Source organism: Anolis sagrei, chromosome 4, assembly GCF_037176765.1.
Source record: "Anolis sagrei isolate rAnoSag1 chromosome 4, rAnoSag1.mat, whole genome shotgun sequence".
NCBI lineage: Eukaryota > Metazoa > Chordata > Lepidosauria > Squamata > Dactyloidae > Anolis > Anolis sagrei.
The window spans coordinates 184,220,394-184,236,612 of record NC_090024.1 but is presented as its reverse complement, the minus strand read 5'-3'; the positions used below and the strand labels follow the sequence as shown (position 1 = coordinate 184,236,612).

At 39.6% G+C, this 16,219-nt stretch overlaps 1 protein-coding gene across 2 annotated transcripts in view; it reads right to left on the bottom strand.

Moving 5' to 3' along the window:
* The window catches only part of EPS8L3 (EPS8 signaling adaptor L3), a 61,675-nt gene that overhangs the window by 1,427 nt on the left and 44,029 nt on the right, over positions 1-16,219 (bottom strand). For both annotated transcript variants that reach the window (XM_067467949.1, XM_060773257.2), the window contains 13 exons: positions 15,010-15,077; positions 14,173-14,330; positions 13,208-13,296; positions 11,866-11,986; positions 8,838-8,902; positions 7,267-7,341; positions 5,853-6,001; positions 4,264-4,372; positions 3,291-3,325; positions 2,799-2,892; positions 1,266-1,388; positions 716-801; positions 134-265 (listed from right to left, as the gene is read on the bottom strand). In XM_067467949.1, the coding sequence (XP_067324050.1) occupies positions 136-265; positions 716-801; positions 1,266-1,388; positions 2,799-2,892; positions 3,291-3,325; positions 4,264-4,372; positions 5,853-6,001; positions 7,267-7,341; positions 8,838-8,902; positions 11,866-11,986; positions 13,208-13,296; positions 14,173-14,330; positions 15,010-15,077 (1,302 nt within the window). In that variant the 3' untranslated portion in view covers positions 134-135. The remainder of the gene's footprint in view (positions 1-133; positions 266-715; positions 802-1,265; positions 1,389-2,798; positions 2,893-3,290; positions 3,326-4,263; positions 4,373-5,852; positions 6,002-7,266; positions 7,342-8,837; positions 8,903-11,865; positions 11,987-13,207; positions 13,297-14,172; positions 14,331-15,009; positions 15,078-16,219) is intronic.

Genomic DNA, 16,219 nt, shown 5'->3' with positions numbered 1-16,219 from the left:
ATTCATTTGCCTCAATGTGAAGCTGAAGCTAGCTATGGGACTCTCTCCAGTCAAATGTTCTCACTGGCCATTCTCTAGTTATAAAACTGATGGATATGACAAACAGGTTTCCTGGCTTTAGAAGGGATCTTACCTTTATTGTTGATTTAACTGCCGAAGTTTGAGGAAAACACGTCTCCCTTCTTCTGGGCAGACTGCTTTCAGTTCTTCTTGGGTCATTGATAGCAGTTGCAGTCCATTAAGGATGCCAAGAGATTTAACTGTGCTGTTGAAAGATGAAGAGAGGGTTATGTGTGTTTGGGGAGAACATATTCTGGAGCCCGTCTATCCTGAACTTTTCTATCCTTGTCCTGTAATGATCACACATTTCTATATTGTTTGATGGGAATTTCAGTACCTTTCAGCAGAATGGACAACACTGTGAATTATACTTTACTGCATTTTGGAAAAGTATGGGGTCAATAGCTATTGCTACAATACAGTACAGACAAGGATGCTTGGTCAGCTAGAAGGCAATAGGAAAAATGGAAGACCACATTTCAGATGGAAATACTCAATAAAGGAAGTCATGGTCCTGAGTCTGCAAAACCTAAGCAGGGGCTCTTGACGACAGGGTGACTTGGAGGTCTCCCATTCATGGGGTTGCCATAAGTTGAAGCTAACGTGATGGCAGTTAACAATGTTTCTTTGGAAAGGTTATTAAAGCAATACTTACATCTTAGAGAAGCCTTTTGTCCTGAGCCAAACAGTGACTTCTGCTGGTGAGGAACGTGGGTGAAGGTCAGAAGAGTCTCTTGAGACCTGAATGCAGGCATATCAGAAGAAAGACATCTCATAGTAAATGATTTACATCATCACCATCATCATCTAGTCCCAGAGAATTAATTAATGGAAACAGTATAATGAAAAGCAAACTTGCTTAATTTTGCATAATTTAGAACTCGGACTTGTTGCAGAAGGCAAATTATGCAAAATTAACCATGCTTACTTTTTATTATAGCAGGGATACATTGTGCTCATCCCTCAGTGATGCACCAAGTTGACTGAAAACAAGGAGCCTGATGCACACAGTGATGCATCGTTTTTCTCTAAAACCAAGCAGTTTGCAATATTTGGTCCTCCGGTTCTTTGGTCCTTCAACTTCCAGAATCCCCAATCATTTGTCATATTAGATGGAGTCTCACACTGTTTCTGATTTTGCATTAGACTGCTTCTTTGTGTTACTTGCTTCCATGTCACATGGAACAGCAAAGAATTGTACTTACTTGCTCTGTGTAATTTCCCTTAGGTGCCGTCTGATCTATTGGTTCCAGAATGTTGTTAGGAATATAACCCTCCTTCCCTGCAGAATTTCTGGCAAGCCACCATTTTTTCCGTTGATCTAAAACCTAAACAAAGAAGAGTTATTTGAAAGTCTGCACCCCATGATATCCAAAGCACTAGACCTCACTAAAAAGGAATTACTATTCCAATAATCAGATGCTCATCTCTAGCAAAAGTTGAATATAGCTGGAAGAAAACACCAGTGGCATTAGTAGAAACAGAAAAGCTTGATATTCATTATTATTATTATTATTATTATTATTAAACTTTATTTGTACCCCGCTAGCATCTCCCAAGGGATTCGATGCGGCTCACAACAGGCCGAAGCCCAGCACAACACAATACAACAATACAATACATAGCAAAATAAAACAGTTAAAGCAGAAAACAAAAGCCATAACAATACAACAGGACGTTATTTAAAAAACTGAGCCAGCTGAGGTGGGGTACAGGGTTAAAAGTGCTGAAAAAGTGTTGGAGGGATATAAGATTAAGATATAAGTGCGGTGTGCGTTGAGAGTGATCTTGGCTCTACTAAAGTGCTTCTGGGCTTTTGTTCTACAATATATGATAGTACAGCAATCCAAACACTGTCATAAGTCTAGTGGAGCAGCTCTTTGGAAGAACAGATATTTGGAGACATTTACCAAGATTCTGCTGGATGCTTGAGAAGCATACTTTCAACAGAGTACTTCTGTTTGGCTTCTGTGAAGTAATTGCTAGTGGCATCAAGCAGCAACCCACCTGTATGGCTACTCAGTGTCCAGGGAAATGGTCTAGGGTCCCTCAGGCAACACCACTGCATATTTTCAGTCATAAGAAAGGGGGGGGGGAATCACTACCTTCTTAAACCTCCAGCAAGCATGACATAGGGGAGCTACCCACCCACATACTAATTGACTATGGGGGTTATTCCCAGATATCAATCAGCTACACTTTGCATCTGGAGGGGAAGGCAATTGTGCAAGGAGATTTTGAATACCTTCTTCAGCAATGAGAAAAAGCATATATTGAATTCCAACCATAAAGAAAAACATGGATAAACTTGTTTTTGGAATAAAGATTTACTTTGTAACTCTCAAATCTATTATGTCGAAGACCAAATTTATCTGCCTCAACTTCATGATAATGATTAATACCCCCGATCTTCAATGTTCTGGAGGACTTTCGTTATGCAAAAAAGGTAGAAGCCACTGTTTTTAAAAGAATAAGAATTCTGATGTACATCTTTCTGTTCCTTTTGATTCTCCTGTTATCATTAACATCCATCTGTTTTTGTTGGACATAGTCTTTGATACCCTAGAGAGTCAAAATACTAAGCTATCCATTCACCTTTCTTGTCATTGCTCTTTCCTTTTCTCCCTCTCCCTCTTTCTCTATATAAACAGCAGCAATCTTGCTGACTCCATGCAGAAGGAATAAGGGAGGTGGTCTCTCTTTCCCTGGAGGTTATACTTTCAAAGCAAAGAGCTTACCTCTAATAGATCTCCTTTGGTTACATTAAGCTCCCTGGAGTTTCTTGCATGGAACTCATACATGGCTTGCATGACCTGGGGAGGATTAGACACCCTGAAAAAACAGATGAGATCACTACTGAGGGCAGGAAGAGGGATAAGAACCGCAGAGTCACATCATTCCTGTGCCTGATTCAAAGAAAGTAGATAGTAGTACACAGAGCAAGTTGAGGTATACTCTGAAGGCTTTGTGCATGACAATGATTCAAAAGCACCCCAATACAGACTTGATACCACTTCCTTTATCAATGACTGTAGGCAGGTTTAACTCTTATTTACACCAATACAAACAGTGTGTGTGTCTGTAGGCTATATTCAAGTATGATATCTCAACATTGCTTAATAGCTTTTTGAGACGGTGGTGTGGGATTTGCACACATTTATTACCCTAAACTTCATATTGGGGCATATTTTCTACAATGTAAACTGAACCAGTTTAATAAGAGGACATACCTGTCTGAGAAGTCATTCTTGTTTCCATTCTGGGTCTATTCAAAGAACAATACAATACATTCTGTGAAAGTGAAAACTAACACCACTACTCATGACATAGATCTTTAAAAATATATGGTTCAACACATGTAAAAAATACACAATCCTTAGTATGTGGCACTCTGAATCTGCTCACCTGATTTTCTGGATTATACAGGAATCTAATGTACTTGCAACAGCAACCCCTTATTCATCCACATGAAAAACATCATTGTTATAGTTTTCTAGGATATGCTAGTGAGTGATGTTGTCTTATCATGTGAAGCCCCTAGTGGCGCAATGGGTTAAATCCTTGTGCCAGCAGGACTGCTGATCTATAGGTCAGCGGTAAAACTTCAAGCATCCAGATGTCCCTTGGGTAACATCTTTGCAGACGGCGAATTTTCTCACACCAGAAGCAACTTGCTGTTTGTCAAGTCGCTCCTGACACAGATTTTAAAAATGTGGCTGTAGATTCTCAAAACTGACATTATACATCCATCTTTTCCATTTACTAAATGTCCCAAGAAATACTTTGCTTTCCTTTGAACTATGAGTAACACTGTGGCACACAACCTTTGGCAATTTTCCATCTACAGTAGTTTGTCTAATTTACCTAAATGAGGATTTTGAAGAAAATTAACCATGTCTTTTGCACATTTTTAGATACTCTGTTCAGTCCACGTTGTGGTACTATATTATAGACTGCACATGGGAAATGCAAAGCCCGTGGGCCAAATCCATCTTTCCACATAACTTCATGTAGACCCTAAGCCATTCTATGACAGGGAAACATATATATTTTATACAGTCTTACAATCACAAATGGTTCTTCGAATGTAACCATAAGGTTGATGTGGCCCTAAGTGAAAATGAATTTGATACCCCTTTTATGGACTGTGGGATGTGATTCTGGGTTGCTTCTATTACTGTCACAAATTCCAAAGAGACGCACCTTATCAAAATCCATGGTGCCCTGCCTCTGAGTAGGCATGGGTGGCTCCCATCCATCTGAGAATGTAGGTTTGTAAGGGGGAACGGACTGTCCCTCTGGAAACTCCTCCCTGTGAGGAAGAAGTGACCTTATAAGTTTTCAAAAATGAAAAAATGAGACCATTTACAAATGGGACCATGGTTAATTGTGGTCGGAACAGAGAAATAGAATCATAGAGTTGGAAGTGGCTTTGGTGCCACCTAATCCAACCTCCTCTCAAAATGTATGTTGCGCTGGCTTCATGTAATATGGAATCTGTCAACATAACCAAGTTTGACCTCACAAAGAAAGGACACAGCTGATGTTAAAACCTTTACTATGCAAACACACTTCTGAAACCTCCAACACCTGAGTTTCCAGAGTCATGGTTATAGCGTTCTTTGATGTCATCCAAAGGCAGCGTTCACATTGGTCAAAAAGTATATATTAAAGTTAAGAATAAAAGAAAAATCTTGCTAAGACAGATCAAAGGATTAAGACTGGAATTCACTATCACAGTTCTGAATGTGTAACCTAGGGCCCTAAAATACTATAGCGCTTTGCGCTGCTTTTGGCCCATTCAGAGAGAAAAGCAGGATAGAAATAAAGAATTGTTGTTGTTGTTGTTGTTATTTTCTACTTTAATAGCCATGGCAACATTCTGTAGAATTCTGGAGTCTGTAGTTTAGCTCTCTGGCTGATAACTCTAAAAGTCCCTCCTTTAAACAGCAAATCCCAGGATATCACACAATGCTGCCACAGCTGTCAAAAGGGGTAAAACAACATTATAGCAATTTAGTGTGATAGGGCCCCCAGTTACATATCATGATTCATACTCACAATCCCTATGTATTCAATAGTGTAGAAAATATGTATGGATCATTAAAGCCCCCCAGTACTGGCTTCTTACACATCAGCCACGGAGAGAGATGGTGGTTGGTCAGGGCACAACAGACTGACATTTCCTTTTCAGAGGAATTGTGATAAGGATTCCACTTTTGACTATAGCACAGGAGAGCATTCATGGGAGTGGAATGGAAATATTTGTTGTGTCCTGATTGAAAAGAGAACAAAACACTATCACATGTAGTGGATGAGTGATGAGAGGCCAAGATTTGGGAGGGGTTAGTCCAGAAGAGGCTACTTACATAGTTGATCAAGTATCCTAGAATCACATCAATGTTGATTCTAACATTAGGCAGACTGAGGCTGGAGGAAGGTGTTACAGGATTGATGGGTATGCCACATTGCTTACCCTCAGTTTCCTAAACTACTGTTATTTTCTGGTATGATGGGAGATGGTTTCCTGATGATGATGTTGAAGAAAGATTCAATTGTCAGTCCATTTGGATTTTGTACATGGTATAGGGAGAGAGCAACATCTTATTCTTTGCTTCAAGTAGCAGAATATCTTGGGCTAACCCTGACTCATAGATGTCCCAAAAGTATCTCAAATTGGGTCATTAAGCTTGCTGCCTTCGCAAGGTATCTAAGTGTCCTGTACAGCAATTCTGATCAGATATCAAATTCAGTTTGCACATGCTGTCTTGTCTCTGCATTACCACCCTTACCTGGTCAGATTCCAAGCAGGTCCCAAATTCTTCCAAATAAGCTGTTCATCATAATTCAGGGTGCGCTTAAGCAGGTCAATACCTGCAGGATTCAGCAGAGGTGAGACTATTGTTGAGGCCAGATTTCCCCAGGGACAACAGGACAAAATCTACAGAATAACAACATATGCAATTCATAAAAACTTCTTTGGGCTTTACTCAACTGCTATACTTGGGTCTACAGGGGTCGTTAATCTCTCTTGGCAAACATAGGGTCTCTTTTATATGATGCAGTTCAAGCACTTGGACCACACTTTAACTTCCATGGCTCCATTTTATGCAATTCTGGGGATTGTAGTTGTATTTAGGACATTTTGCCAAAGAACTCTAGTGCCTCAACTTTAAACTACAAAACTGCTGTAATATTTTACATCCCTCGTTACATCCCGTATAGACTACTGCAACGTGCTCTATGTGGGGTTGCCTTTGAAGACTGTTCAGAAGCTTCAAATGGTCCAGCGGGTGGCAGTCAGAGCAGCGCTCAGGGAGCATACAACTTCTCTGTTGCGCTAGCTCCACTGGCTGCCAATTTGCTACCAGGCACAATTCAAATTGCTGGCTTTAGCCTGTAAATCCCTATATGGTTCCAGCCCAGCTTACCTGTCTGAACGTATCTCTCCTTAGGAACCATCTAGAAACTTAATATCATCTGGGGAGGCCCTGCTCTTAATCTCGCCTTCTTTGCAGGCGAGTTTGGTAGGGACAAGAAACAGAGCCTTCTCAGTGGTGGTCCCTCAGCTGTGGAATTCCCTTTCTAGGGATATTAGATTGACCCCCTCCCTCCTGACTTTCTGTAAAAAAGTAAAATTCTGGCTCTTTGAAGCTTTTGGAAATGCAGCGTAATAGATAAATACAGTATTATGAAAGAGTGAACATGGAACAGCGTAAACAATGCTAATGAAAAATGAGTTTAACCGGAAGATGATTCTAGTTTTAATGGTCTTTATGTGGATTTTTGTGTCAAATGTTTTTAATAGTATTTATGACTGTTATGGCATCAAATTGTTGCCAAATTGTAAGCCACCTTGAGTCGCCTTTGGGCTGAGAAAGGTGGGATAGAAATACAGCAAATAAATAAATTTTCAGTAATCAAGATAAACAGATAGGGTGGTAAAATGCAGCCTTGCCTGATCCTCTTGCGGTTGGAAATTACATAATTTCTCAGTATACCTTATGCTGAGTACAGGAGAATCAAGTGTCATAGCACAGTCATTTCTTTCCATAGCTTTTTATACTCTATACAACAAATAGTATATAAAGCACACCCCAATTTTCTTTTGAAATTATTTGGTACTCTCCATTATCTAACTTTGAAAGGGTATTTAATGGGAAAAGGATTAGTAGAGGTTATCATGACTCTGGCCACAATACTCACAGATGATAAAGTTGAAAAGATGAGTTGAACCAGCTCTGGAGCACTGGGTTGATTCATGGCTGGTTCCAGCTTCCCCTGCAGAAACAAAAGAGAACAGAAAAGGCAGGCTGCCCTCACTCTTCATCATCCTGACATTTCAGAATTAATTAATGGACAGGCTCAAGGGTGAGGGCAGCAAACCCTTTGACAGCCCCGTGTTTGTATTGTTGAACTTTGAGCCAAAGGTGATGCAAGTTTTTGTCAGTCCCGGAGTAAGGGAACATGGCCCCAGCTCCCACTACCTTGCTTCTCCTCAGACTATTGAAGTATATGTAATTCAGCTAACCAGAATCCACTTTATTGTTTAATGTATGGGGACCCTTGTTTGGGTAACTATTTAAACACCAAGGGCTATGTGCTTTGCTCAGATGTTATTTAGGAGTGGCCCTGCAGCAGAAACAAAAGACCCTGATGATGATAGATGGGAGATGGTGAGACTGGTAGTCCTCCAAATTACCATCTTCTAACTCTGATTCTGACCAAGTCCAAGAAGTCATTGATTATGGTTGCAATCATAGAGAGGTTTTCTGTTCTCTAGATCCTGGTATTTTGGACTTCAGCTTTCACAATTCCTTTGATCACATTATTTAGGGCTGGTGGGGGCTGCTTTCCAAAACATTTTTGAGGGCGCTCATTTTTTGGAGAATGTTAGACCACAGGATGATTCTGTATTGCATCTGCTCTTTTCCAATAAAGCTGCGCCTGGATAAAAATATGCATTACTGACTTATCAGATTGTTCTGAGGCATCAAACTGACCTTTCTCCTCTACCTTCTCTTTCTGTAATTGTTTCCTTTATCTTATCTTTAAGAGGGGCAGAAAGATTTGAATGTTGCACTCTTGCTACATTCTGGATCCAGACTGAACTCTCTCCAATTTGGTTGAAGGAAAATGTCTCTATTGGCATCAATGCCATTATTTTCATCCCATGCTAATAGGAGGTTCAGTTGGGCTTGAACCAGATCAAAATAGGAGAAAAGCTTATTTATTCCCGACACAAGAATCCCAACTTCAGCCAGTCCTTCCATGCCTGCTATTTAGTTTCAAAAATCTATCCACCCATTGCTAATTACAAGAATAGCCTCTCATTTTGTTTGGCGTTTCAATGATTGGCCTGAAAGAAAAAAAACTGTGTCATTTATGGACAGCATTTGCCAGAAGCATTGTGTGTTGAATTTTAATTGCCACAAGTTGCTTTGGGAGATAATTTTTGTTTGAAAAACATGAGGGAAAGTGGTATGCGGTAGCATAAAATTAAAATCTCTTTTTCTTTTCATATAGCCTTTAGCATACAGATGGATTTTATGCACTTTTTTCTTTGTCTCCACATCCTTCATCCTACATTCTTGGTGGGGTGGGGGTCATGTACAAAGTAAATCCATTGGCAGGGAACATTAGCAGCAGCTTGAAACAATGGTTGTCTTTGTGCTGCTGCCCTAGATGTCCCATGCTATGAAGACTAGAGAGGGAAGCTTTCTCCTAAGAGAAGCAGCCAACTTTGCAAGGTCAACAAAGGTGGTCAAAAGACTTACCAGTAAATTGAAGCTATACTTGATCTTCTGGAAACAGTCTACATACTCAGGCTTTGGAGGAAATGCTGCAGAATCAGAAATATAATGAGAGGTTGGTCAGCTTCCCATTCCAGAACATGAAACAAAAGTAATACTATAGGCAGGAGAGCCCCACTGTATCCAGAGGAATTCTGGACAAATCCATAATAACATGTATAGAACCATGAGAATCATATCAATGCTTGAACACCATTGCAGCTCTAATTTACTATCCGCTTAAGCTAAAATCATTTAAATATAACATTAAAAGAAACTCCAGCTAGTTCAAATGGGCAAAGCTTGCTTAAGCCCCATGATTCTGTTTAACTGGTTTGCAAGAAAAGACCAGTTCTTTTACACAGAAATTATTCACAATGACAACAACAACAAAAATAGGCTATGAACAACATCAAAAGGATATTTCTGTTTAGCTTGAATGAGCTACTGTGGTTCAGTTTGATAAGTGTAAAGTGATATAGATCAAAATAAACAATATTGTGTTGGGGGTTGAAATGGCTAAGACTAATAAGGAAATCAAGCTGCTGGTGCGGCTTCTTTTTCTCCTTCCTATCATCATCATCATCATCATCATCATCATCATCATCATCATCATCATCATTATTGTTATTATTATTATTTGAAACACAACAAGATGAATCCACAGCAGACACTTTGCCGGCTGTTGTATTGTATCACATGCCAGACACTTCCCAAGTGTCTAGGACTGTGTGATGTGTCGGTGAATAATGCGTGCAGAGCCCAATAAGGTGGCCTTCTGCAGCTGGCAGATGGTAATTTTGTCAGCGCTGATTGTGTTTAAGTGCAGGCCAAGGTCTTTAGGCACTGCACCCAGTGTGCCAAATCACCACTGGGACCACTTTGACTGGCTTGTTCCAGAGTCTTTACAGTTTGATCTTTAAATCCTCATATTGTGTCGGTTTTTTGAGTTGTCAACCTGCTGTCACCTGGGATAGCAACATCAACAATCCATACTTTGTTTATTATTATTATTATTATTAGTAGTAGTAGTAGTAGTAGCAGCAGCAGCAGTAGCAGTAGCAATACAGATACCTGCAGGACAGATGCTACCAGCCAGATTGCAAATATATGAATCTGTATATATGACAAAGCACCATTTAATTACCTCATTTCCAGTCCCAGCATACCATAGGGTTGCATTGGAGAAACTAAACATTCCTAGAGAGATATCCTAAGAATTTGCTGGGTTCTCCAATGCAACTATATGGTAAGTTCTACAAGAAGCATACTATAGAATCATCTAGAGCATTTCTTCCTAAACTGTGGATTCTGACCCAGAATAGAGTCCCCTTAGCTCAGTCATGGCATCACGAAAGGAAAAGGAAAAGATTTCTGAACACCATCTATTTACACAAATCTGTTAGCAACAAAGTGCAGTGTTTACAGTGGACTCTGCAAAAAATGCTTCAATTGTACTCCACAAAAAAAAAACTATCAAAAAAACTGATTGGAAAGCCTTGGATGACTATTTGGTGGAATTCGAGAATTAAAGGAGAGGTAGAATATCAGGTAAATTGTCAACCAAAATTTTAAAAGAAAAAACAGAAGAAATATAGAAGAACATAAGAAATTAGGAGAGGGGACAAGAAGAACACTAGAGAGAATACTGAAGACTGGAAGGTACTCCTTGCCGAACCGCGAAGAAGGAGATTTGGAAGTCAACAATACTCCATCATGCCATCTTGCCCTCTCTTTCTTCCCCTGAACCCTTGATCATACCTATATGTCAATCCCCTTTTCCAAAGTCCTGCACTTCCCAATCTCCTCCCCGCTCTCCAATCCCTCCCCCACTACTCCTAGACCTTACCTTTTAAAAAACTTTTATGTATATGTAAGCTATATGTTCAATAAATATTATATTTTAAAAAAGGAAAAAAGAAACTGGCCTTTGCACATCCTGATTTATTATAATGTTTGATTTTAATATATATTATATACCCAGGGTCATGTAAAAATTTCCCTGGTGGAAAGGAGTTGTGAGTGGAAAAAGCTCTAGAAAATGCTTCAGGAGAACATTTTTCCTGGGTGTGGAAAAGTGAAACTGCAGGTTTGAGGATCTACAGTTATAGGGGGAGGGGGTGTCTTACTATACATTTATTTATTTGTTTATTTGGTGCCATCAGTGTACATGGTACATTACATGAATGGTTAGAATTGTTAATTCAGTTTCCTGTCCTCAGCCTTATAATCTAAGGACCTCATCACATTACTGATTTTCAGTGTTCTAGGATGCTTGCAGCATGCTGGGATGACGCACAGCTACTTCCATGGGGGCTCCATCCTTCCAGTGTGTGCTGCAAGGACGCTGAAATACAGTATGTGGGTCAGCGGAGGGGGGGGGGGGGAGAGCCAGGCAGCAATGCTTCCCCTGTGAGAAGAGTAAGTTGACAAGGCGGCCAACGTGGGACATATCGACTGTAAGTTGAACCTCAATGTGATGAGGTCCTCAGACATATAAAGGAAGGCCCGGATCTAATGGGGTATCTAATTAATTCAGAACAAGCCAAGAAAACCTTGGTTTCTTCCTAATTAATTCAGATTTACCATAGACACCTCTGGTAAAACCGAGACAGGCTCTGTTTTTTTGGGCCTGTCTGGATGGGCCCTCTCTTTCATACAAAAAAGGCCTTTTCCACCTTCTAGCTAGTGCAATCAGAAATCATTTGTGTTATAAAGTCTAGATAAGAAAAAAAGTAACCCAGCAACGGGCTCATGATATTAGAAAGAGAAGGCAGCCCTTTCCTATGGCAAAAAGAATTGCAGCAGGTTGCTTACATAACTTCCGGGAGCACAAGGACACTCTGATCAAAAGTACACTGCCTGTTATTGAATGACTACATGGTGCACATTTTCTGCTATATATTTTGCTACATTGCTTCTTCTTTCAACTACCTTTGTCTTGAGTTGAGGATGTATTTCAGAAGGATTCATTTTGGGAACTCATGATACCCTCTTTACCATTCTTACTCACCTGTGTTCATTTCATTTTTCTTTTTCTTCAACTTTTTCTTCTTATCTTTCAGGGAACTACTTGACTTCTTCAGCTTCTCTGTAAAGATTTCAATATCATTCAAGACATGGTTGAGAATCTCCTATGGCCAAGAGAAGAACAAGAATAAGATGTGCACCTATAGTCTCTTGTTAAATAGCATTCTTAAAAGCATCTTGGAACATTGTAGTCTTACAAGCAGCATACAGAAACTAACATCTAGGGCTGTTTTATGCTGTATGATTATCTGGTCCTGTTACTTCTTGAACTGATTCACTAAGGAGACAGCAAGGAAATGACATTTTAGGGAGAAGCAAATGTAACTTCACCTATTAAAACCCCAGACTATTTTAATCTATCTTTGCAGCAGTCCTCACAAGTCTTCTCCATCTGCAGCTTGGTGAAATTTTTGATTTGGTTCTCTGATACCTCCCCAAATTAGCATAGGCCCCAGGATTGAGAGGATATAAACCCTTTCCTAAAACTAGATTAGGTAGTGCGAAGTCTTCCCACCATGATGGTATCAGGCAAAATTAGCCAAAGGGTTAAACCACATTGTAGACTTAATGCAGTTTGACATCAGTTAACTGTCATGGCTCATTTCTATGAAATCATGGGACTTGGAGTTTTACAAGGTGTTTTAGCCTTCTTTGCCAAAGGATGCTGATGTATCATAAAACTACAGATGTTTCCATAGGATTTAGTCATAGCAATTAAAGTGGCATTAAATTACATTAATTCTACAAAGTAGATTTACTCTAAGAGCGGTGTGCAGTTGCACCTCTGTCAGACTGATCAATTAAAACTTTATTAAATACAAGCAAGTACAAAAAATGAAGGTGGGCGGAAGAAAATAAAGTAGAACATTTGAGATTGCTATTGCAGTAGAGCTCTTATAGGAATTGTAATACTGTACAAAATTACATTTCTTTGCTTCGATTATAGGATCAATTGAACCATTAAACAGTCAAATCTATAAATCCAACTGCAAATAGGCAACATGCATCATAACTTGCCTACCACTCCTGACTTTTCCACCTTAAACCAGCTCTAGGTTCCCTGCAAATGAGCTACAATGCTGTACCAACCTTATGGTCTCAAAGGATTGGCTGCTTTCAACAACACAGGATGCAATCTGATGATTCAAATACATTGGTAATTCTTCCCTGTCCTTCCTTGTTAGTTTCCTTGATCACACAATTCTCCTGTCTTACTTTATCTCCTGCATTCTAGGTTTCCATAGGCTAGAAACATTACTGTAGAAAGAGATCTTGTTTGACAAATAGTAAAAGCTTCCTTCCAGGAAATGATCCATTGTTCTTACAATATTTCTGTCGATGTCCTGCATCATCAGAGGAGACCAAGGATCTTCCCATGCTCTCTCATCTTTTTGTTTCTGCTGTCCATTGACTCCTGCAATGATCAGACACTCAAATCAACAATGGATGAGCCATAACACAAGTGGTTAAAGGTAAAGGTAAAGGTAGTCCCCTGACATTAAGTCCAGTCATGTCTGACTCTGGGGTGTGGTGCTCATCTCCATTTCTAAGCCGAAGAGCCAGCGTTGTCCGTAGACACCTCCAAGGTCATGTGGCCGGCATGACTGCATGGAGCGCCGTTACCTTCCCGCCGGAGCGGTACCTATTGATCTACTCACATTTGCATGTTTTCGAACTGCTAGGTTGGCAGAAGCTAGGGCTGACAGCGGAAGCTCACGCCGCTCCCCGGAATCGAACCTGCGACCTTTCGATCAACAAGCTCAGCAGCTCAGTGCTTTTACCCACTGCGCCACCGGGGGCTCCTGACTAGGGCTAAATGCCCATTTATTTCTGATCCAGAGCTTTAAAAAGTTAGTTTTTGACTGCGACTCTCAGAATGTACCAAGTTGTATATTTACCATGATTTTCCAAGAAATGCTGACATTAATTTCTAATTTTAGGAACTATAGGCCAAGATCCTGAATCACTGGAGCATAGAATGAATGATTGGTGGAGTTACACTGAACTAGCATCCCTTACTGACTACCACTGTAATGTAATATATGAGGAACAACTATGCATTTACATGTATGTTCATGTGGATCCCCATGAACAATAGTCCCACATGTGAACTTCTGGTTCTACCCCTATCAGCAGGCTATGTTGTGTGATGCATGCAATACTTTGCATGCATCACACAACATAAGCATGCTTATGTCACTAACAAGACGCCTGCAACCCATTTCCTGGTGCATTTGCATGGTAGGAGGCACGATCATATCTGTTATTACACAGGAGACTTTGTAGTCACCAGTATTGTGGTCCATGTAGAATGAGTTATCTTTCCAAGGATGCTGTTCCTGCCTCTGGGGATGTGCTTCTGTTGGGGAAGTTGGATAAGGAGCTCTCAGAGCTTTGCCTTTAAATGATGCTTGGTTCTGTTGATACAATATGTTTTCCAGGTTGCTTCTGGAAAAGGAATTAAGAAAAAATTAAGAAAAAAGTGCATTAAGAAAAGAATTTGGAATGGGAGAGGAGACACAGTTATAAATAATCCAGTTCTAATATTTACCATGTTGTGGGGAGAGCATGACTATGGTGAGTTCTGGTGAGTTTAGTTAAATTCATGTTAACTATGAAAAAAAGGCATCATACTACAGTACCAAAGCATGGGAAAGTACTTTTTGGACTACATCACCCATAATAACCATGTGACAAGAGGCCATACTAGGTATGGATTTAGGGAGTTGTAGTCCAAAAGGTAATAAGCATATATTTCAAACAAAGGAGGAGGAATTCCACCACCTGTGATTTTCCAGGTGGCAGAAAATGTACTTCTCCAGATATTGAACTGCATCTCTTTTCAGCCCTAGCCAGTATAAGTAAAGGAACTGCAGTGCAACAACATCTAAAGGTCAGAATGCTTTCCATCTCTATGTTAGGCCCCAAGTGATAGACAGAAAAAGAATAAACTATTTTTGTGTGTTTGCAGTCCATAATACTAAATTTCCATGGATTTTAAAGTTAAGAATGCTCTCTTTGGCCATGTATTCTGTCAGAAATTATTACACAAGATTTGCAATCTAGTGGATATGACGTGGAGAAGGAATTGAATCTCAGCACTGTAGATTGCAAATTCTGATGTTACCTGAGCATGTCATGGTTCTGACGTGATTCCTCAATTATCCTCTCCAGTTTAGTTTTCAGCAGCTCAGCCTAGACAGGAAAGTAGAACTGTAGGAGATCTATCACTTTTCAGTTCAGTTCACTCAAATTTACCACAATCTCTGCAAATAATTTCTTGTATTCCTAACTTCAGGGGTAACCAAAGATGCTGATGCCACATTGTCAGTTACTGACACAATAGCAGTAGGAAGGAGTGTTTTGACTTGGATAGATCTCAACCCCTTAGGAATATTTTTGCCATCTCATGACAGAAGATTCCTGAGCTCTTGGCTATGCAGGATCTACTCATGTGTTCAAAAATTTTATTTACCATATTTGTACCCTGCCCTTCTCACCCCAAAGGGGACTCAGATCAGCCTTACATGTAGGTAGCAATTCAATGCCACAAGAACAACATACAATTAAAATAAACATTTACATTAAAACCAAAGAATTAAAGCATATAAACATTACACCAATTATTAAAAACCATACAACCCAAGATGGTAATCTGGATAATGGATTCTATCACATTCTACCAATTGAGGGCTAAATCCAATATTAGTTCCAACTACAGTAGACTAATGAAATGGATGTAATCAGGAGTAACAGAAATGTCATTGATTTCAGTGGGTCTGCTTTAATAGGGATTAACATTGGATTTAGCTCTGAAATGGCACAGTAACGTCATCTCCAATTTCTGAGACATATCAAATATATAAATATAAATATATAAAGATCCAAACACTTCCAGTCTTGCCTTTATGGACATACTATTGGCAATTTCTTTCCTGTCTTTCCACAAGCAGGTCCATTTTATTTGAGGAAGCTTTTTGGTTTTAGTGTGTCGTGACTAATAAGGCTTTTCATAGTGGGTGTAACATGTTTGAAAATTTTATTTTAAGCATATTTTAATGGTGTTTGTAACCAATTGTTTTTAAGTAAAATTTTAGTTGAATTACATTTTAATTTTTGAACTATTATACACGCACTGTGTATACTGTGCTTTGAAAATGTTGTTTGTTACCTCAGAGCCCATGCTGGAGGAAAGGCAAGATATAAGATAGATAGATAGATAGATAGATAGATAGATAGATAGATAGATAGATAGATAGAGAAACTAAGCAGGACTGGACAAGGCTGGTTAGTGCTTGGAAAGAAGAGTACCAAAAAATACCTCCTGACCACTTCCC